This window comes from Streptopelia decaocto (assembly GCF_964273445.1).
Source record: "Streptopelia decaocto genome assembly, chromosome: 13".
Taxonomy (NCBI): Eukaryota; Metazoa; Chordata; class Aves; order Columbiformes; family Columbidae; genus Streptopelia; species Streptopelia decaocto.
In genome coordinates this window covers 6,147,531-6,169,538 of record NC_138668.1, presented here as the reverse complement: position 1 = coordinate 6,169,538, position 22,008 = coordinate 6,147,531, and the positions used below count along the sequence as shown (strand labels likewise).

The following is a 22,008-nucleotide window of genomic DNA, read 5'->3' as shown; positions in this document are numbered from 1 at the left end:
AATTATGATACAGATCTCACCAGAAATAATTATGTCAACAACTTGAGTTTTAATTCCTTATTTATAGAGACCACCAGATCTGGAGAAACCCTTTGCTGATTATGAGTTTAATTTTCTCTCTCGTATCCCAACCTGCAGCCTCCCAAGATCACTGCCTGTAGAATCTCTATACCCAGCAACAGAGCCAAGGACCAGGCACCAAAACAGCTCAATTCAGACCTTAATTTATCCACTAAGTTCTCTGCAGGGCTGGGTAAATCATTGCACCTCACAGCCTCAGTCATCCTGTCCAAAGGGAGGAATGAGGCACAGAGGCGATGCCATGGACACCACATTGCAGCTGCATGCTGTTAGGGCTGCAATCAGCAAAGGAATGTTGCATCATGGATTACAAGGAGCTCTTTAAGTCCTCTTTAAACCAGGGGTAGGGGGGATTCACCCCAACCCGCAGCATCACCAGGTCTGGTGTCCATCACCCAGAGGGGTTTTATGCAGCCACACTACACGGTGGCACCAGGGACAGTCCTGCACAAAGAGAGCTGGAAACACACGGTGTGCCCCCTCCTGTAGAACTAATTTGGGTCTTGGGAATAAATAGAGACTGTAAAAGAAAAAAAATCCAATACTGTTTTAATGTTTCCTCAACCACAATGGGATCACGAGCCCAACCATCCCAGAGAAGCTCCAAGGGATGGAGCAAAGTCACAGCAGAGGCGCCGCGCAGCTGCCAGGGCACATGCCGACAGCCCAGATTCTGCCAGAAGATTTTTAATTTATTGGAAACCACTTAATATTTTTTTACTATTGAAGAGAAGCATTAACCAGCTGGCAAGGAGCCCACTCATAAGCAGGGCTGTTATTAAAGCAAGCTGCTTGAGCGCATCCCAGCGAGCAGAGGGGGCCAGGACCGGCTGCCGCGGAGCAAGCTGCATTTTTAACAGCTCCCATTTCATATCAGTTTTCAAATCATTTTGAGGGAAAGCTTTGGATTTTTCAAGGATGCAGAAGGGAACATGACCGGCTGGACCACACGCAGCATCTCTCGGTGTCGGCAGTGTCACCGCTCCACAGCCAGGCAATGGGCTGGGATGCAAACACTCCCCTGCGCTCCTGCCCCTCTCCCAGGGAGGTGGCAGGTCCCAGGGTGACCCTACAGTCCCCTCGCAGGACCGGGTGGCCCTTGGGAGTGCATGGCCCCAGGAACAAAGGCTCCTGGCAGGGCACAGCTCCTCCTGATGCTAATCTGCCTTCTGCCTCCTGCTCCCTTCCACTCGCTTTGTGTTTCACTAAAAATATCGCGGTGGAGGAAGTTTGTGCCGCGGGGTGGATGCTCTCCTCCCCGGGAGGGGCTTCCTGCACTGCCCCAGCACAGAAATAACCCCCCAGCCCAGCTCCTCCACGGGAGCCACATGGAGCCCAGGCAGGAGAGCTGGGGATGCCCACTCAGCCCCCTCCCTCTGTCCCTGCAGCATTTTGGGTGATGGGTCCACATGAAAGGGAGCATTTTGCATCCAAACCCCCTTCCCACAGCACCAAGAGGACCCTGTGCAGGACGCGAGGGCTGACCCCACCACGCTCCAGCATGGCCAGTAACACAGTTCTCTTCGCTGTGGGTAAATGTCCCATCTCATATCTGGATTGCATCCAGCAGGACAGGGCTCAGATCCCTGCCGGCACCTCCTCCAAATGCTGCAGCAACACCCAGCACACGCTGGTCCCCACAGGCTCCTCACAACCCGAGGCTCCAGCAAACGGCAGCACTGGGATGCCAATCCCAAACTGATAACAAAACCCAACGAGCAAAACTCCAAAGTTAGCAGATTGCTTATGTGCAATGGACAAGCAGATGGGACTGTGTGGGGAATGAGGCTGGGGCTGCCCTGGTCCCCATGAAGGGACCTGCGATGCTCCAGGATGCAGAGCCTCCTCGCAGACCAGACCCCACTGCTCCCAGCACATTGAGGGGACAGAGTCACAACCAGCTCCTGAAACACCCCAACACCCACACTAAGGGGGCTCTGAAAGGAGAGGTCTCATCCTGCTCCTTCTAACCATGCATGAAGAGAGAGCAACGGTATGAAAAATCAGTTATTTTTATCCATTGAGCCTATTGCTGCATGCACAGGAAAGGCTCCCAAAAACGCAAAACTCTCCATGCTCTTCTGAGCAGAGCTCATGGTGCAGCACAGACTCAGGCAGGGGGAAAGCATCCTGCAACCGTCCCCAGAGAGGCCACCTCCAGCTGCCACATGTCCTAATCTCCGTCCCCAAGATGCTGCAAGCTGGAGCTGCTCCAGAGCCCACCCACAGCAGTTCTGCCCGGCCCATGACACACGATGCTGGTGAGCCCAGTGCCATCAATAATGCAGCAGGGTCAGTGCTGGCACAGGGCTGCCGGCTGCCCTGCTGCTCCACTGCCTCTGGGATGGGATTGAAGCACTAATCCCAAAAGCAAGCCTGGCTTTACTGAGCTCCACCAGTAACCAGACCTGTTGCCATCCCCGTGTACCCTGCTACCTGCTGCAATGCTGCCCTTTGCAGAGGGACAGGAGACTCCGGCCCCGCTGTCCTGCTTCCAAAGTCCCCACAGGCATCTCACCTTCCCCTTCCCTGTCATGATAGGGCAAGGGGTGATGGTTTTAAACTAAAAGAAGGGAGATTCAGGTTGGACATGAAGAAATTGTTGCCCCTGAGGGCAGTGAGAGACTGGCCCAGGTTGCCCGGAGAGGTGGTAGATGCCCCATTCCTGGAGACAGGCCAGGCTGGATGGGGCTCTGAGCAACCTGAGCTGGTGAAGATGTCCCTGCTCATGGCAGGGGTGGCACTGGGGGAGCTGGAAAGGTCCCTTCAACCCAAACTATTCTGTGATTCCCCAGCAGGGATGTGGGAGCTGCACTCCCATCTCCTGCCCTCTCCCGTCCCCAGCAGAGCAGCAGCCCAAGTTCCAGGCAGCCCCAGTGCAGCTCCACACTGCAGGTGCAGAAACAGCTTTACAAAGTGTTTTTTAATCAGAAAATTGCAGAGTGCACACAGTAACGCATCCCTGCCCCAACAGTGCATACACAGGGCTTCCTTTTGGCTTTGCCCTTCCAGCCCCGGGGCTGCATCCACAAAGACAGCTGCTGCAGGAAGGGCAGGGGACATCACGGGGACACAGCTGCAGCTCCCGGGGCTCCGTGCTGGAGAGATTCCTCAACCTCTCCCTTCACAGCAGGAACCTCACCCAGGTCGTACCAGGGATGAGCTTTGCTGTCCCCCCAGTCATGCCCTCCCTGCAGGTCTGAGCCTGGGGAGCACAGGATGCTGCAGGGAAGTGCTTTAATTTAAACCATGCTGTTATTTTTTTGGTGTTTTTTTGTTTTTTAATCACATAATTACTACAGACATCTCTGCTCATGTTAGGTTTTATTACATCTTTGCGGTTATTCTACAAGCCCTAATTTTGGGGCCTCAAATAAGTTGGCAAAGTTCTCCAAAAACATCTGTCCCTAGTTACTCCCCCTTCCAGCACTCCAGCAGAAAGCTGGAGGCTGAACATGTTGCAACCCAGAGTTTTATTTGCAATAGAAACAAGTTCTTATTCCTGACCCAAACAGAAGCGTAAATATTTATTGCCTCAATGTCAGTGCTGGCTCCACACCTGCGGGTCTGACAGGCACCCAGGTGCTTGTCCATCCTCCTCCAGAAAACATCAGCTCCTCTTGAGCACGAACTGTGACACGCAGGAGGCTCAACGCCTGCTCGCTGTCACGACAAAGAGCCAGTCACATCCCCCGGGTCAGCAGAGAGACACCCGTCCTCCTGCTGTTTGCAGCTCTTGCCAGCAGCAACACTAATGTGACACTGTCCCTCCCTGAGGGGAGGCTGATTAACCACCTGTCACTAATTCCCCTGCATTACAATTTCTGGACCCAAACAGGCTGCTAGAATCCAGGAGCTACCAAACAAGAGGTGGGTTTGTTTTCCAAAAGATAAACACTGGTTTATCAAGGTCTCTTTGCACACCCACCCAGCACAGTCGTGCTTTGCTGTGACCACGGCAGCGACAGGGGGAACCGCGTCCCCCCAGACACGTCTCGGTGGCTTTACTGTTCCTGTTTCTCCTACAAACACACCTGGAGAAAGCAGTGAGGCAGCAAGTCCCAAGGACACCCTGACATGCTTCAGAACCCTGCGCAGCTGTAACTGGGCTCCCAGTAACAGCACATCCCCTGCACCATGCTATGGGGGCAGCCGGGCTGCAGCACAACCACGAACCCCTCCAGGATAGTCGGCAGCACACAGGCAACACTGCTCAGCACCAGCCCAGCCCTGCACCACACCTGCCTTTTATACACCATTTAATTAACAGTCACCACCAGCTCACACCACTGTCCCAAAGGCACCTTTGCAATAAAAGCACCCAGCACAGCCCCAACGCCCCCCTGCTTGCTGCTTCCCAAACCCCCAGGACCTCCATGCTGGGCAGAGCCAGAGCCACAGGGAAAAGCAGCAAACAGCCTGGCGGCCACCACACCATGTTTGGGACAGGAGTGCATGGCATGGGGACATGTGCTCTGCTGCGTCCCCTCCCCAAGGACACAGTGAGGGGCAGGCAGCAAGAAAGCAAACCCCTCCAGCACCAGAGCTGGGTGCAGCGCTGCAGGACAGGGCCAGGCAGACCCTGCTCCCCATGTCACCGCGTGTCACCACAGCCAGGCAGGACACAGGTCTCCAGGGCAGTGAGGATGGCAGTGGTGACAGTGCAGTGGCTGGCAGCCAGCCCTGTGACCTGCTCCGGGGCAGCCAGCCTGATTTTAAATACGCTCTGAATTATTCATGGCGTCACCGTGGCTCCTGGAGCATGAGGTCCTGGACGCCAGGTCTCCGCCAGGGGTGCACGGTGACCTCCCCATCCACAAGAGCTCTCGGGGCAGGGGGTCACTCCTCTTCCAAAATAAGACAGGACAGCACAGGGGGGCTGGCAGGGCTGTGCCCACCCTGCCTGGAGCGTCACCTCCTCGCTGCCCGCCACTACGGCCATCCAGGGTGCCAGATTTCCCTCCTCTTTGTTTCAGTTTTCATTGCTTCAGGCTGCACTGAACAACCTGGCCTTATAATCAAGGAAAAGTGCAGCTTTTACATATAAAAATGTTGCTCCTTGGGAACAGCCCAAAGCATCAGCACCAGTTCCTACAGCAGCAGGTTGGGGCCACAGGTCTACAGGGGGAAGGAGCTGCCTTTTCCTCACTAAACTCCTCCAGGGAAGCTACACAAAAGCCCCAAGTCTGGCTGGGGACATGTTTCCGACTGGCCCCCAGTTGCCACAGCCCCACTGCAGGGACCCAAATCCCCTGAGCAGCCCCACAACACTCAGGAGCTGCACAATGTGGTCCCAGTGATCTACAGGACAAGGGTCAGGCTGGAGCTGCCCCACAGAGGGACACAGCACTGGGGAGCTGAGCACTGCAGGAATCGGGGTGCACCACAGCACCACCAGCCTCCAGCCAGCTGGGACATGGGGAGAGTCACATCACCCAGACCCAGTTTTACTGCCTTGAAGTGAGCAGGACCGCAAGGCACGGAAGCAGGGGGCAAGTCCTGCTGCTCCGGTCACCCATGACCTTGCCGCAGGGTCGCTCACGGCCCCAGCACAGAGAAGTGACCTTGGCCAGCAAAGCCAGCAGCACCCAGCTCTTCAAAGAGCTGCTGCAAACCAGCCACTGACCTGAGCCTCTGCAAACACCTGCCACGCTCAACAGCCCCATCCCAACCCCACGCACAGGGCATCATCCCCAGGTTCTGTTCCCTTTGTCCAGCTCAGGCGCTGCCAAATGCCAGTGCCAGCACAAGCCCCAAATGCCCTGGTTTGTGCCACCCCATGTGAAGCCCCAGCCAAGCCCCTCAGCGCCTCTGGGGGAGCACGGGTGCTTCTCCCCCCTCGCACCCCAGCCCAGCTCTCCCCGTCCCACCCTCTCCTTGGAGGAGCCGTAACCCAAAGGCCGGAAAGGACCGTCCTGTTCCCCTCGCCTGACTTCCCGTCAGCACACACTGTTGGATCGCACCCAGCAAACCAACAGAGTCAGGAGAGGAAATCCCCATCTGGGAAAGCTGCCCCCCAGCCATGCCCAGCCACCCCCAGGAACAGCTCCTCTCCCACCAGCCGTCCTGGGGGTCACCAGCCCCCCACAGGACCGACTCCATGGGAAACACCATCATCATACAGAATTTCAAACAGCTTCAAGTCATGCAATAAGTGAAGAAAGCAGAAAAAACAAAACAAAAACCCAACACAGGCACTGCCTCCAAGCCTGTCCCTGACAGCACCAGGAATGGGGGTTCCCCCCAGGGCAGCAAAACCTCTGCAAGATGCCAAAAGGCTCTGGAGGAAGGACCAGGGTGAGACCCCCTCCTTATCACTGGAGCTGCCTCCTGCCTTGCACCAGCATCGCGCCTTATCAGCACAGGGAATTCCTTCAGCCATGACGCTGTGAGGGCTCCTGAGGACATGAAGCTTTCCCCACTTTCCCACCTTGTGTCCTCCTGGCAGCCCCTCAGCCATTCTGGGGACAGTGTCCAGCCACCAACACACCTCTAATCGAAGGGAAGGGGACAGACAGCTGCAGAGGGGTGACAGTCACCAGCTCAGCCATGCAACACCCACGTTCCCCACCCAGCCAGGGCAACACCAGGGCCAAAGCTGCGATCTGCAGAGCCAAGGCTGCCCCGTCTCCTCCAGCCCAAGCCCAGCAGCGAGGCAGCTGTGGAAACTGGACCTTTTCCACCCCAAATTCTTTCCTTTTTGGAAAGAAGTTTACCAATAAAAGGCACTTACTGCAGAATTGCAGTCCAGACCCAGACCACTTGAAAAAGAGCTAATTTCCTTCTTATTTAAGCAAAAAAGCTGATAACACATTCACCTCACATGTTCCCTCCCTCCTGCAAATAATTGGAGGAGAGAGAAGCTCATTCATGAGCTCCAGCTTTGCCACATCCCTGGTTCACGCAGGGAGCGAGACTCAAGCTGGGTCACCCATCCCAAGGCTGATGACCCCTCTGTCCCAGCATCCAGCAGCTCCCAGAGCTCAGGAGACCCTCAAGGAGTGAGCGGCTGATGATGCAAGAGAAAATGATGCCAAGAGGCAGCTTGTCCCCTGCTTCAGGACACAGTGGGGTCTCCAGAGCTGACAGCCACATACAGAAGGTTTTTCTCTGATGGGAAGCGCCGCACTTGCAGAGGGAGCTGCTCCCAGTCCCCACTCTGCACCCAGCAGCCCCCCCTCACCTTCCTGCTGCCATGCGAGGAGAAGCTGTGTGTGTGCCGGGGGAGGCTGTCCCCGCTCAGGTCCAGCTGCGGCTTCCAGACCTCCCCATTGTCGCTGCCCACTGACTTGGTGGGCGAGAGGCCGGAGTTGAGCAGGATCCCGCCATGCACCATCTCCTCGGTGCACGTCAGGCGCAGGCTGCACAGGTACTCGTCCGTCTCCTTGTCCACCACCAGCAAGCGTGTCTCCGACTCCACAGCTTTGATGCGCTGCACAACCTGGAAAAGAGGAAAAAAAAAAAACAACTGAGCAGAAGTGCAGGGACCTCCCAGTTGTGGCAAGAGCTGGATCCAAGCACCATCAGCTCCCACTCTCCTGCAGCTTCCACCTTGCTGCATGGTGCAAGTTTGCTGTCACTTCCAGCCATCGGTGACGGGGAGAAGGGCAGAGGGCAGCTTTGGGGGTTGCCCAGCATGGAGTGCCTGCATCCCCGGTGGTGACAGTGGTGGCTCTTCCCTCCCTGGCTCTGCCCAGGGCAGCTGCACAGACCCCCCAGAATCACCTGCTCAGACAGGAGCTGTCACAAAGGCTGCTCATTGCCTGCCGCCCCCCAGCATCAGAAACCTTGCTGCCTGGCTTTGTCCCTTACAGGGACAACACAGCCTGTCCCTCCAAGCAAACCATCTTGCACAAACTCACCCCCTTGATCTGGGGTGTCCTTCTTCCCCCATACCCAGGGCAGGGTGGAGATCTGGGGTGCACAGGCAGGCACTGAGCACCCACACATACATTTGGTGGCCAGTCTGCCTTTGCTGGGTCCTCCCAACACCAGCATACTGGTGACCCCCCCCCAGGCAGATTTATGAATGAAACAACCTGATCTGTGTGTTGATCCCTGGGCTATGCTGGGGCCAGCGGAGATAAGGGAACCCAGCACTGGGAGCAGGAGATGGACCCGTCCCTGCTGGGACCCAGCACTGAATGGGGACCATTGTCCTGCCCCGGCAGCTCCGCAGGGATCAGGGACGGGCAGAGGCTCTGAAAGGAGCTGGCGGTGTCAGGGAGGGCTGGGAGGAGCTGACCCCGGCCGGTAAATCACACCGGGGTGGGCTGTGATGGAAATAGGACAGATCCAGGACATGCACAGGAGCTGGGCAAAGGGAAACCAGCCCAGAGCCCTGCCAGCACCATGGAGGGCTGGCTCTGCCGTGCCACCTCCTCCCTGCACAGGCCTTCATCCCCAGGAGGAGGAGGAGGGGTGGTATTGCTGGTGATGCTGCCCAGCAGCCATCCCTGGCCATGGGGAGACCTTGAAGACCACAGACCCATGACCCCCCAGGCATGCAGGAACACCCCCCAGAGCCAGCACTGGCCTTTCTCTCAGGGTCCTGCTCTGATCTGGGTCACAGCAGCCGACACACTGCAACCACCAAGGTTATAAAACGACAAACGAGCCTAATGCGCAATTAGCCAGCATTTATTTACTCCCCTGCAAGCTCCACTCAAGGTCAACAGAGCCAGTATCTGCAAATAAAAAAACAACACACAACCAAACAACCAGCAAGAAATTTATAGACTGCAGACAAGGCTGCTTGTCCTGAACCAACTAATCTGCTGCAGCCTCTAGCTCCACATCAGGCAGCAGCGTGCCCAGGGCTCCCGTCCAGAATGGCCCACAGGGTGCACTCCAAAAAGCCCCAGAAAACCCATCTGCTCTCCTTCAGATCTATTTCCATGCCGCATCGGACGGTGCTGCCGATACGGGCAAGGCAGTGCCTGCACAAGGCCACCATTCCCAAGGGGACCGGAGAGCCAGCGTGCGCTGGCAGGACACACAGGTGGGCAGCATGCAGGAGAAACGTGCTGGGTCCCGCACAGCGTCATCCCCCAGACCCCACAACGCGGCACACCGTTAATCACCGGCCAGGGGCAGGGTCACCTCACCAAAACGCAAAGGGACCACAGAAGCGCCATGGTGCTGGCTGGGCAGGATGGTGAGCTGCTCCCTGGCTGGTGGGGAACGGTGCTGGGGCTCATCCCACTGCCAAGCGCCTCAACAGCCATGGCAAGCGATAGAGCAAACAATGGAGAGGGCGCACAGAGCAGTCCCTCTCCCCATGAGCAGGGATGAGCGGAAGGGGCTTTCTGGGACAAAGTCTCTGGGCAGCAAGTCGCTCCAGGGACAGAGCAGCAAGGCAGAAGCAAAGAAGCAGCCAGGTACTGCCCGGTACCCTACCCGTTTCCGAGCCATGGTCACAGCCTCAAGCCCGCAGCTTTTCTGAAGACAACACAGCCTCCCCTGCGCATCTGGCGCCTCAGGACCTCCTCAGCCCCGGTCCCAGCCGCATGATTTCCGCAGCTCCACCCAAACAGACTTTCACCCCTGGCTACACCAACAGCAGCCCTTCCACCCTTGCCAAACACCAGCTGCCCGGGAAGGAGCCACATGGTGCCACCAGGAACAGCTCAGTTCATCCCTCCTGCTCCGAAAGAGACACCTGTGCACAGCACTGCCAGCCCCAGCAAGCCCCGGGTAGGCAGGAGCCCATCGCTCTGTGCCCCACACTCACTGCCCACCTGGGTGAGGGACCCAGGACACAATTTCACATCCAAAACACGGAACACCCTGAGAACACGTCCTGCCCTCGCTCCTTGGGTAAGGCTAGGGAAAAGCAGAAAACAAAGGCACAAATGCCGCCAGCTTCAGCTCGAAACACAGTTACACCCAAACAGCAAGGTCTTGTTTGCTGCGCCCCGTCCCACCGCAGCTTGGGATGCGCATGGAGAAATGTTACTTATTCAAGGTTAGGGACCTCAGCAGCGCAAGGAGGAGAGGCCACAGCAAACCGGCAGCTCTGACCCATCCAGTGCTGGGTATTCTGTTGAGGGATCAGGAAAGAGGTTCTCACTGTTTTGAGGCAAGAGGAAGGGCGATCCCAGGGGTGTCCTGGGACAGCTCCTGCTCACACACACTAATGCCAGCACAGCAGGAGCACAGCACAGCTGTGAGCTCCACAACACTCCGTCCCATTCCCTGCTCTGCAGCAGGGAGTGAGCGCCAGGGCTGAATCCTGCCTCCGCCAGCAGAAAATGGAAGACAGGAAAATTTCTCCCATTTCACTTGACCTACTGGAAAACCCTGTACATTTTGCAGACACAGCTGGCTGCCTCAGCTCCGCTAATGCCCATCCCCAGCACCTCAGTTTCAGCAGGGAGCTCTGATAGCTCCCAATACGAAGCAGCTCCTTAGGGGAACGCAGCCCTCCTTTCTGCCCAGACAGATCAAAGACACGGATCCTCCTTCAAGGGTTTTGAAATCACATTCAGGACAAACAATAACTTTTACACAGCTGGCTCAGATCAGCAAAACAGGCTCATTCAGCCATGAAAACCCACCAAGCCCATGGAGAGGAGTCCACAAGGCTTCACTGGAGCCACCTGGGCTTGCCATGATGCCCAGAGAGGTTCTGCCTTACCTTGAGCACAGCAACATCCACACCTGCACATGAACCTGCATCCCCCAGAACACTGCTGGGCCCACAAGCTACATCCCAGCTCTGCCCCAGTAAAGCACAGGCAGCGGGGGCTCAACATCTGTTCTAAGTTACTCAAGCACTAAACCCTGCAGAGCCCCACAAGCCATCAAGCAAACGGGCACATTGGGCACCGTGCCGCTACCAGGCTCCACAGCTCTTTGGGACAGCAGCAGCCTGAATCTCATTGCTTGTATTTTCAACTAAACTGTTTAACCAACACAAGTTTCAGTTTTATAAGCAGAAAATGACATGGTCTGAAATGTGCAGCTTCTGTTAGAGCTGAGAAACAGTTCACATGGACCCCCCTCCAGTCACAACCGGGGTCCAACAACAGCCATTATTCCCCTACAAGCTCTATCACACTTAAGCCAGCCAAACTGTGAACATCTGCAGAGCTTAATCAGGAGATTTTAAGGCATCCTTAAACACTCTGGGCTGCATAAGCAGGAGCAGTTTGCCTAAAGTGGCCAAGAAAACACACAGCAGAGCCGGAAATAAAGCCCGGGTATCCCCCATTCCTTTCCACCACAGATTGCATAACCAACGGTGCCCTGCCCATGGCTGAAACACCTTCACCTTTCCCACCTTCACATGATTACAACATCCTTTCCCCAGCAGCGAGACAGACCACACCACACAACCATTCTTGTGGCAACTCAGCACCCCAGCCATGCAAAACCCCCCTGCAGGCCTAAGATTTTGGGGGGCACCCATCCGATCCCAGCAACCACCAGTAGCAGCTGGGCCAAGGATGCTCCAGCACAGACATTTTGGGAGAAAACCACCTCAGGGAAGCTGGAGCGGGGCAGAGGGGCCGGGGTGATCAGCCCGGGGCGGGTATGAGCTGCCTGCCCTGCCCACTCGTGCCCGCACCTGGTGATGCGTCTCCTGCTCCACGTTGTGCCCGTTCACCTCGACGACGCGGTCCCCGGCGCGCAGTCCCGCCGCTTCGGCCGGCGACCCGGGCTCCACTTTGCGGATGAACTGCCCGTTCTTGCCCTTCTCGCCGTGCAGGTGGAAGCCGTAGCCGCTCTCCCCCTTCAGCATTCGGCACAACCGCGGTTTCAGCTGGTCCTTGGCCATGGCCGGGGCGCCCGGCGGGCGGCGGCGCGGAGCGGCGGGCGGGGGCGGGCGGCCGCGGGGCCCCTTTTATGGGCGGCCCGGGGCGGGCGCGGAGCGGCGGGGAGCGGAGGGGCGGGGAACGGGGGGGCGGGCAACGGGGGGGCGGGCCGGGGCCGGCGCTGGGGCTGGGGCCGGAGCGCTGCGCAGCGCGGCCATGCTGAGCGCTGCCCCGCGGCAACGGCAGCGCGGCGGGCGGGGACGGGGCCGGGCCGGGGCGGAGCCGCAGAGGGGGACGGGGATGGGGACGGGCGAGCGACGGGGCGGGCGGAGCCGGGACCGGGACTGACACCGGATCGGGACCGGGACTGACATCGGGACCGGTGCCGGGACTGACACCGGGATTGAGACCAGGACTGACAACGGGACTGGGACAGACACCAAGACCGGGACTGACACCGAGATCGGGACCGGCACCGACATCAGGATCAACACCGAAGCCGGTGGAGCCGCTGGGCTGATGGAGCGGGGATGCCCGGGGCTGACCATGACCTCCCGGGCTGTGGGACCCCCGGTGCAGCACAGAGCCCCCGGGCTGGGGACAGCACCAGAGCTCCCCGGGCTGGGGGCAGCTGCCTGGAGCCCACCACCCTCCATGGCAGCCTGGGCACCGCTGCTGAGACAAAGCTGCTGAGCTGGGTCACCCCTGTGTCTGTGAGCCAGGCCCCCATCCCCGCTGCCCTCTGGGAAGGAGTACCCAGGCCAAGGCTCATCCTTGGGGCAGCAAAGCTGTTGGGGAAGTGGGCAAGGACCCCCACTCATCCTGCACTGGTGAGATGTGCTGGGAGCCCCTGGTTCAGGGATGGGAACACACAGCCCAGCAGCTCCTCTGCCCCAGCCTGTGCCCACGGGGAGATGCGCAGCTCTTTGGGGGATGCCCCTGCCAAACCAGGCAGCCTGGCACACATGGAGCTCCTGGGCTGATGATGCACTCGATACGTTCATGGCAAACTACTCAGAAATGATCTGTGTCCCCCTGAGCACCAGGCAGGGGACAGAGTTCGTTAGCAGGCAGCTCTGCTGTTCCAGTCCCAAACGTTCCTGGTGGGGAAAGGCTCCTGCTCCATCCCGGGTGTCCCTGCGGATGGGCCATCCAGGCTTCACCTGAGACCAGCGGGTTTTGATGGAACACGGAGATCCCCGTCTTCACCTCTTTAAATTCCTGGTCTTCATTTCCTTGAAGTCTCTTACAAGGAGGAAATAACCCAGATTAGTCTTCACTGCACTGTGTCTCAGGTTTTCTAGCTGTCCGCTGTCACTTCTCTTTCCTCAACCGCTTCCCTACCAGGTTTTTATAGAGCTGAAGCAAACACAGCTGCCAGCTCGAGACAGTAAATAAGGCCCCATAAATTAACATTGATTCACTTTTAATTTGTAGTCTGCTTTACAAAAATGCTTTCCACTGCAGTTGTACTTAAAGTCACTCTTCAAAGAAAAGATGCTTGAACCACAGCGATATTTGGTGATGTGTCTTACAAGAAAGTCGCTATCCTGGGGAAAAAAATGGCATTTTTTATGTCCGGGGTGAGATCCCAGCAGGGAGGACACCGGCTGCCTTTGCTCTGAGGCTGCTTTGCTCTCTGCGGTGCTGCAGAAGCGCCGATCTCAGCACAAAATCTTGGGTGACACGAGAGGAGGCCAGAGAGCCGGGAAATTCTGAGACTGTTTTATTTGCTGTACAAGGCAAGTGCTCCCTTGAGCCTCTTTGTGGAGCCCTGAAGATTTTTATCGGCCTAGAGGAGTGCGAATAATTGATTTTTCCACTCACTGGCTAAACCAAAAAACTGGAGGGATGAGGGGGAGGAGAAGGAATTGTTTCAAGTTTATCTGGACAAAAAAGTTTTTCTTTTTATTCAGTGCAATAAAAACACGGGGGAGAAAAACTTTTGGGTGGTCAGACAGAATATTTTAACCCTTTTGAATGTCTTTTCTAAACTGTTGGTAGCTTGCAATATAGAACAAAAAAAGAGAAAATCCACCTCATTTCAAAGAGGTGAAAATGGGTGGTTTGTATTTTTCAAAAATGCTTTTTTTTTGAGCACAAACATTTTCACAAGTGTGACCCGGATTTGTTGATTTTTTTTTTCAACCTCATTGTCCCCAAAAGGCTTTTTTTCCCCAAATCTCATCTATTCCTTGTAGAGAATCCGAGGAGGCTCAGGTACCGAGTATCATCTTTGTGGGAAGGACCTGGAAAGAGCTTGAAAACACATTGTGCAAAGGGGCATCCTCGCATGGTACAAACCCCTTGGTTCCCAAGCCCACCCTGGCATTTCCCACCTCTGACCCATTGTAGGACAAAAGGCGAGAGCCCAGGGGGGTCCTGCACTCACTGCTGTAACGGAGCCGCGGGTCCATCCAGCAGATACTGCACAGGCAACGTTTCTCCATTTCAATTTCTCTGTGTTCTGCTTTGGGCAGATATTTAAGTCCCAATGGGGCTGTGCGAGGGCTGAGGAAGTTGACGGGATCTGTGCTCACTGGCTTGGAATGGTTCGAAGCTCTTTTTGTTTGACTTCTGCTTCTAGTTCCTTCACTGCACTTGGTTGAGCAGTGACAGAGAATTACACCTGTGTCCAGAACCCTGTTTGCTTCAGGCCTGATCCTGTTGCATCCCTAATGCAAAATACAGATGCTGTATGAAGTTTCACAGTTACAGAAATTAGGTTTGACTGGGTGGCTCCCTGCTGCATCACAGAAAGGTATTTTTGGAGCCCGTAAAGTCCATCTTTGTTCAGAAACCAGCAGATCCCCAGCTGATAACCTTGTTTCCAAGGCGGCTGGGAGGTCAGGGCAAGGGGCTCTGATGGGCGGACGTTTTGCTGGTGGTGGAGTCCCTGGGTTTTGCCGGTGCATACAAAGAAATGAGAGGTTTTGCACGTGCCTCTAGACCATTTTCTGCCACAGAGACATTTTGGCCTGAAGGACACATGTTTTCAAGACACCAGGAGCCCCGTGTCTTGCTCGCGGCTCCATCTCGCGCCTCCTGGGTGGCTTTGGGCAGATCCACGTGCTTTGTCTGGTGTTTATCCATGTTTATCTATTATCCAGCCGCTTCCCACTGCAGAGCCGCAGCTCGCTGGGCTGGGTGCAGGTCTGTGCAGGAGACCTGGGACACCCGCGGCACCTTCTGCCTGAGCTGGAGGAAAAGCTGGGTCTCTCTGCCCAAGCTCAGGGATGCACCCAGGTCAGCAGTGGGATTTGATGGTCCCTGCTGGGAGCTACAGAGCCATCGCTACTGCAGTAATTAGCTCTATTAATAAATGAAGTCCCAGGCTTTCCTCCTGGCATGGATGCGGCTGTGCTCATTCCTCCCTTGTTTTGCTGTCACTCAGCGTGGGGCTGCCGGGTCCCAGCTGCTCTTGGGGGAGCGGGAAAGGCCGGTGATTTATTTGCACTGCCGGAGGAACTGGAAATGAGAGGAGAGCTCATAAAAAGCACTGTCTCATTTTCTCTGCACCTCTGTGTGTGGCACTATTGAGCTGTAAACATTTCCCAGGTTAGATTTATAGAGACAGAAGGATCATTAGGAGGGTTAATAACGTGCTGTGTGGCTTGGGAAAGTCCAGAAAGTTCGGTGACGCTGCCAAGAGCTGGGAGATCCCTCTTGCATGAGCTGGCAGGTAGGAATCCGCCCAGGTCCGTGATTATCTGCAGCAGACGGCAGCGCGGTAGGTACCCAGGGTACCCAGCCAGAGGGGCCTGGCGGCGCTTGGTGCTGCGCAGGCGTGGAGCCGGTGACTGTCCCTGGGCAGACGCGGGTGTTCCCCAAATCCAGCCCCATGTACAGTCAACACGGGGGAGGCACCTCCAGGGTGGCCTCGGTGTGGGGTTGGCATGGCCCTCAGGACGCTTGGGGGACACTCGAGCGTGGGAGTGGGAAGGTTCCAACCCAATATTTCCCCTCAGACACCCCAGGAAAAACCCCAGGCTGCCGCGGCTCAGCTGGGGAGATCTCAGCCTGTGTCTCTGAGCCGCTGTCACCTTATCAGCGCTCTGGACAGCTTGGAAATAGGCAAAGCAGCAGGTATGGAGACACTGATATCTCCTGCTCTCTGCAGCTCCTGCCCCTCATCTCCAGCCTCGGACAGCTCCCTTGAACAGCATCAGCGTGAAGGTGTGCGCAGCCCGAGGGGACGGGATGAGACCCCTGGCAGGCCTGGCACCGGGACCCGCAATTACTGTACAGGTGGAGAAACAGGCATTATCATATCATTTAATGACTTGATTATTACTGTTGTTCCATTGTGAGCAGGGATAATAGATGCAGGAAAATCCACTTCAGGTGCATCAAAAACGTACACCGAACAGGGACAGCAGGGACCATTGCAGGGACCATGCAAGGCACCGAGCTCTGCCCAAGGGTTTTCCATCCCTGGCCACCACCGTACCCAACAGGGACTCAGGAGAGGTGCTGGTACCTGGCCTGGTTCAGCCCCAGCCGCCTGCATCCCAGCGGGGCAAGGAGCAGCTTCTGGGCAGAGCCGACGACAGAGGAAATTCCTTGGGGAGTTTTCTTCCTCCTGGTGCATCCAGGGCCCTGCAGCCATTGTGTGTGTGCACGGGCCAGCCCTGGCGTGAGCTCACACCAGGCAGTTCCTGTCCCAGACGCTGCCCTCCCCAAAGTCCCCAGTCCCGGCGTGCACGGTGGATGCTGCTGGTCCCCCTGGGAGAGGCTGGAGAGCCGGGAAGGAAAGGGAGCTGCCCCAGGCTTGGGCTGGGTCAGGGTGGGACGTCTTCCTGCCCGCCGCAGCCCCTGGGCTTCGCCCGCCTTTCGGACTGGAACAAAACGCGTCCGCTGGCACAGCCAGTGGGTGACGCGCAGCCCGTCCGGGAACCCTTGTTGCGGCCAGCGATGCTGGATCCACAGAGCTGCCAGGCAGGACCTGGGGATGGAGCTGGACCAGGGGCCGGATCCAGGTCCAAACCCCATGTGTTGCATGGGGACCTGGAGCCCAGGAGCAGCCCCAACCCTGGGCTGTCCTAATCCTGAGCAGCGGGACAGGATTTAGCCCAGGGCTTTCATCTCCTCCTGGGCCCATAATCTTGGTCCTGCAGACAGTGGAGCGCCCACGGGGGCAGCTCGCCACTCTGCAAGGACACAGGGACAGGGACATGGTGGCAGGGCTCATCCTCACCCTCGTTGCATCTCCACATCCCTCCCCATCTCCTGGCATCGATGTGGCCACCAGATGGCATGGCAAAGCCACCCAGCTGCCACCACGCTCCCAGCAGCCTGCCCACCACCCCACAGCCTCAGGGACGTGGTGGGAGGGAAGGGGTGATGTGTCCCACCATGTCCCACCATCACCTGGGGGTTTCTGAGCCCCCCCCATCTCCTAAAGCACAAAGAAGTGCTGGGAATCGCCCCCTGGGCTGCAGTTACTCCCCACAAAGCTGCTCCGGGGGGATCAAGGGGCACCAGAACCCTGAATGGGGCCAGAAGCCAATGTGCTGCTGTAGCCCTGGGCCTGTCCACGCTTCCCCCAAAAGCTTTTATCACCCCACTTTGCTCCCAGACACAAACCCACCCCACGGTGGGCAGGGACCCAGCGTCCTCCTCGAGAATGCCCGGGGCCGTATTTCCTCTTGATGCATCCACGAGGCCAGGACAGGGGGTCCCTGTGGTCCGAGTTGTGGGGTCCCCATGGTCCGGGCATACAGCCCTCAAAATGAGGGGAACAGAGGCAGAACGTGGGGAGTGCGGTGTCGCCCCCAGGACTCGTCTTTTAGAAGAGATTAATGTCCATCAGGGATAGCTGGGTCCTGCCCTGAGGCAGGAGGTGTAATTAAAAGCTTCTTAAGCTGTCTTCCACTTTATTGGGCTTGTTGACCCCCAGGGAAGGCCCAGACCTCTCCGGAGAGCTGGGAGCACAGAGGAAATTATTTTATGGCCCCAGTGGACAATCAGCTCACGCTTCTCAACAGCAACAGGGCAAATTATTTTACGAAGTGAGAAGTGAAGGGCTTGTGGTTAACCAAGTGTCTTGCTACCATAATTGGCATGTCCAAGTGTTTCTTTCCAACAGACGAGGGCAGAAGTGCACGCTCAAGCTGTGTCTCTCATCACATCACCCTGCATCCCCCTTTCTGTGCATCCTCCTGTGCAAAGCTGACCTGTACATTTTCTACCTCGTTTTATCACTTACCTCCATCAAGAAGGGCAATCTGCCTCGGCTGATTGGCACCCTCACAGGTACAGCCCTTTTCAAGGGCTGCTGCCTAATGGGTTATTGGCAATCATCTCTCATTTAGCCCATCCCAGCCCTGCGCTGTGCTAACGAAGAGCAGAAATTGGAAAATCGTGGAGGGGAAGTGAGAGGAGACATGGAGGAGAAACTGGTTGAGAACCAACTGGGAGAGAAGGATTCTTCCCATGTTACAGCACTCTAAATCCTCCCTGAGACCCGGCGAGGGGTGCCGGCAGCACCGGTGCCAGGGGCAGCACAGTGGGCAGAGCTGGTGTGTGCTCGCTTCCCTCGACAAGCACTGCAAGGGGTTTTTCCTTCCAGATCCGAACCAAAGGCAGTGCAAACCCTGCTGTCCCCGCTCCACGGCCGGCCACAGGGGCTTGGCAGGAGCAGGCGGTTCGTGCGAGAGGGGTGGAAATGGCTCTTTTTGCCAAATTTCCTGCAAAATCTGCCAGCACTGGCAGGCAAGAGCTCAGCAATTCACAGGAGCTGGACTCAGCCCCACCAAACCTCAGTTTTCTCTGGAGCCCAGACCCCATCCGCTCTGGCACAACTTACCATGTGCTCCCACCTGGCCCCAGGGCTTCTCCCTGTTTTAATGGGGAATAACATTTATTTTATGTCAGCAGACACATATGTAAAATCAAGCTCTAAGCAGGCAAACAAACAACTAGAGCAGGGAGGACTTGCAAAGCTTTTGCTCAGCCCAGTCTAGGAAAGATTTCTAACTTTGTCATCTTAATTGACACTCAGCCTGGCAGCAGCTCCCTGACGGGCACTAAAAGAGATTTACTGTAAAGCTGCAGAAGAAACTCTGTCAAGGAGTTAAATCATGTCAGAAAAATCTGGGAGTTACCCGCCCGCTGAAGTGCCTGCCCCGTGCAGAGCCGTACCAGGTTTTGCATTAAAAAAAAGCACAGTACAATTAAACCAAAGTTTCCTTTGATCAATTCTCATTTTAATGAGGGCAGGTTCCTAGGAAGCAAACAGTACATGTTTGTATCATATTGCAAACAAGCTAGTACAGAAATCTAAAAAAAATAAAGAAAAATAAATATCTTCCCTGTTTATTTCTCCCCAAGTTTATAGCACTAGATTGACCTGAAAACAAGATGAATTTACCACTGCGTCTGGACAGCGGCCATGAAAAATCAGATTTGTTGGAATGCAATTGTCTGTATGGTTTCAGAGAGGTCAGAGTACCAGGAGATCTGCCGCTGAGACTCTTCGTCGCCAGCTGGGGTGAACAGGTTCCACCTCGGGCAGTCCACGCTCCTCCGGCACCGTGGGCATCTTCAGCGGATCAGAGCCATGTCTTCAAGCGGCAGAAGCTGAAAGGAAAAGAGGGGCTGAGTTGTTTCGGAGCCTCAGCTGAGCATCCAGCTGCACCCTCGCGTCCTGCCGCCACCTCTCGTCCCGTGTGGAACCACATTTCCCTCCACCGCTGCACTCGCTCTAGTCATGAGATACTCTCCTCCGTGGGCTCAGATCCAGCCAGTGGGGACTGCAGGCTCCCTTTCTGCTGCTGTGCAGGCAGATCAAGCCCTGTGCAGACACCCAAATACGAGGCTTGGACCTGCTGCGAGGTTTCTGTGGAAATCTGGCTGTAAAATCAGAGGGATGCACACAGGCCTGCAGGTCCAGAGCCCCCAGTGCGGCACCAGGACTGCTCTGCCCGCGCACAGCCAGGCTGCGGGAGATAATGGGACAGGGCTGAGCTGACCTGTCTGGGCTTTCCCAAAAAAGACACTCATCCCAGATTTCCTCCAGAAAATAAAGTGGGCGAGGAATACAGCTACATGTTTCAGGACCTGATCCAACAGCCAAAAGCCCCCGTGGATTTCAGCTGGATGTTGGCTCCAGCTTTACATAAGAGGAAAGAAATGCAAGGTCTGGAAGCAGCCCCGAGCCAGTCCCACGCAGCCTGGCTGAGCCCGGCGGGCAGGGAGGGGGGTCCCGCGCGGGGCCAGGCCGGGGAGCGCCCCGTGGCCACCCCTCCAGCACCGGCACCTCAGTCCCACAGGTGCAGGTTGTGATACCCCAAATGGAGAGCACAGAATCATCCATCTCCTTTGTCTGCCCAGAAGACAAAAGTGCAGCTCCCCCAAACACATCCCATGGGGAGGAGGAACGACTGCCCCCTCCTCCCATCCTGCTTTGCGGGGTGCAACAAACCTTGTGGTTCAAGTTTAAAAATGTGGCAGATGCTCAACTCATGCAGTTGCACTCACGCAGCAGGGACGGGGCTGTGAACCCCTTGGGACACGGGCTGTCCCGCAGGGTTGGGGCTCCCCTTGCTCCCCACACCCCCACTGCCCAGACCAGGCTGGGTGCAGAAGATGGTGCAGGTGTTGAGGGGCAGCTCCCCACATCTGGGTGATGCCATGGGGCAGCCTAACCCTCTGCGTGGGGCACCCCGAAACCCCAGTGCCTGAGGTATGAGAAACTGCAGCAAGGCTCCATGCACCCCTGGTGAAACCCCCCCAAGGCTCCATATACCCCCGGTTACCTGATGAACCCCCTCCGATGCTCTGTGCACTCTAGTTACCTGGTGAAACCCTCCGAGGCTCTGTGCACGCCCAGTTACCTGGTGAACCCCCTCTGAGGCTCAGCGCACCCCCAGTTACCTGATGAAACCCCCTCAAGGCTCCATGCACCCCCGTTACCTGGTGAAGCCCCCTTAAGGCTCTGTGCACCCAAGTTACCTGGTGAACCCCCTTCAAAACTCCGTGCACCCCCAGTTACCTGGTGAACCCCCAGCACCCCAGGGTTCCGCAGAGAGACTGCAGCAGAACCCCTGCACCCCAGGCACAGCTGACACCCCTCAAACATCCTGGGGCGCTGTGTAGACACCGCGGCCCCCGGCCCCGGCGACACCTCCAGTGACACCCCCGGGCTCCACCGCCCCCCGCCCGCCCCTCGGGGTTACCTGAGCTCCGCGGGGGCCGGGCGGGGGCCGGGCAGGGGCCGGGCGGGGGCCGCCCCAGCCCCATCCCCGCCGGAGCAGGCGCTGCAGGAGGCGGGCGGGCGGCGGCGGCGGCGGGGTAGGTGGGGGGCTCTGCGCGGCGGGGCGGCCCGGGGGCAGCGGGGCGGCGGCGGGCGAGGCTCCCCCGGGGCGGCGCGGGGGCTCGGCCGGCAGCTCCCGGCGCCAGAGGTAGGGGGAGCGGCGGACGCCCATGAGCAGCCCCGAGGCGCGTCCCACCGTGTGGTACCGGGGGCTGGCGACGTGCTTGTACCAGGCGCCCGCCGGGGCCGCCGGCAGCATCAGCCCCAGCAGCATCAAGGCGCCCCAGGCGCCCCCCGACAGCTGCCCCCTCGCCATCGCGTCGGGCTGCGGGCGGGCAGGGTGCGGGCAGGGGTGCGGGCAGCGGTGCGGGCAGGGGTGCAGCCCGGCCACGGGCGCCCCGGCGAAGGCTGCCCCGCGCCCGCGCCCCGCCGGTTTATACAGCCGTCGGGAGGGGCACCCCGCGGCTCCGCCCCGGCAGCCCCCGGCCGCCCCACTGCCAGCCCCGGCCCCCCGCACCTCCTACCTGCCGCCTCCAGCAGTCCCCCCGCCCTTCCCCTGCAACCTCCTCCTGCAACCTCCCCCCGGGATGCCGGCATCCTCCCCACTGCCCCGAGCATCCCGAGCATCCCCTTTATCGCCCTGAGCATCCCTCCCATCCTTGAGCTTCCCCTTGCCGCCCCGAGCATCCTCTTTGCTACCCTGAGCAATGTCTTCACGATCCAAGCAACCTCCCTGTGGTCCCCTTTGCAGCCCCGAGTATCTCCCCCATGGTCCTGAGCATCCCCCTGCAGCCCCACAAACCTCCCCACTGTCCAGCATCCTCCCCAGCCCCTCAGGACCTGCTCGACAGCCACAGGATTTACTGCTGGAGGAAGAGATGTTATAAACTGTCTGCGAGTGACAACCTTCAG

General features: G+C 57.6%; 2 protein-coding genes across 2 annotated transcripts in view; both read right to left on the bottom strand.

Annotated features, from left to right (window-relative positions):
• Window positions 1–12,009, bottom strand: part of NHERF2 (NHERF family PDZ scaffold protein 2) — a 34,268-nt gene extending 22,259 nt beyond the window's left edge. Inside the window, exons 1-2 of the mRNA XM_082064904.1 lie at window positions 11,654–12,009; window positions 7,265–7,522 (exon numbers count right to left, since the gene is read on the bottom strand). Of these exons, the coding sequence (XP_081921030.1) occupies window positions 7,265–7,522; window positions 11,654–11,863 (468 nt within the window). The 5' untranslated portion in view covers window positions 11,864–12,009. The remainder of the gene's footprint in view (window positions 1–7,264; window positions 7,523–11,653) is intronic.
• A 7,052-nt stretch (window positions 12,010–19,061) lies between these two features.
• Window positions 19,062–21,431, bottom strand: NPW (neuropeptide W). Its single transcript, XM_082064607.1, has 2 exons — window positions 21,020–21,431; window positions 19,062–19,421 (listed from the first exon to the last, which is right to left on the bottom strand). Exons 1-2 carry the CDS (start codon window positions 21,410–21,412, stop codon window positions 19,386–19,388), a joined length of 429 nt encoding a protein of 142 aa, XP_081920733.1. The 5' UTR covers window positions 21,413–21,431; the 3' UTR covers window positions 19,062–19,385.
• Window positions 21,432–22,008: the final 577 nt, after the last annotated feature.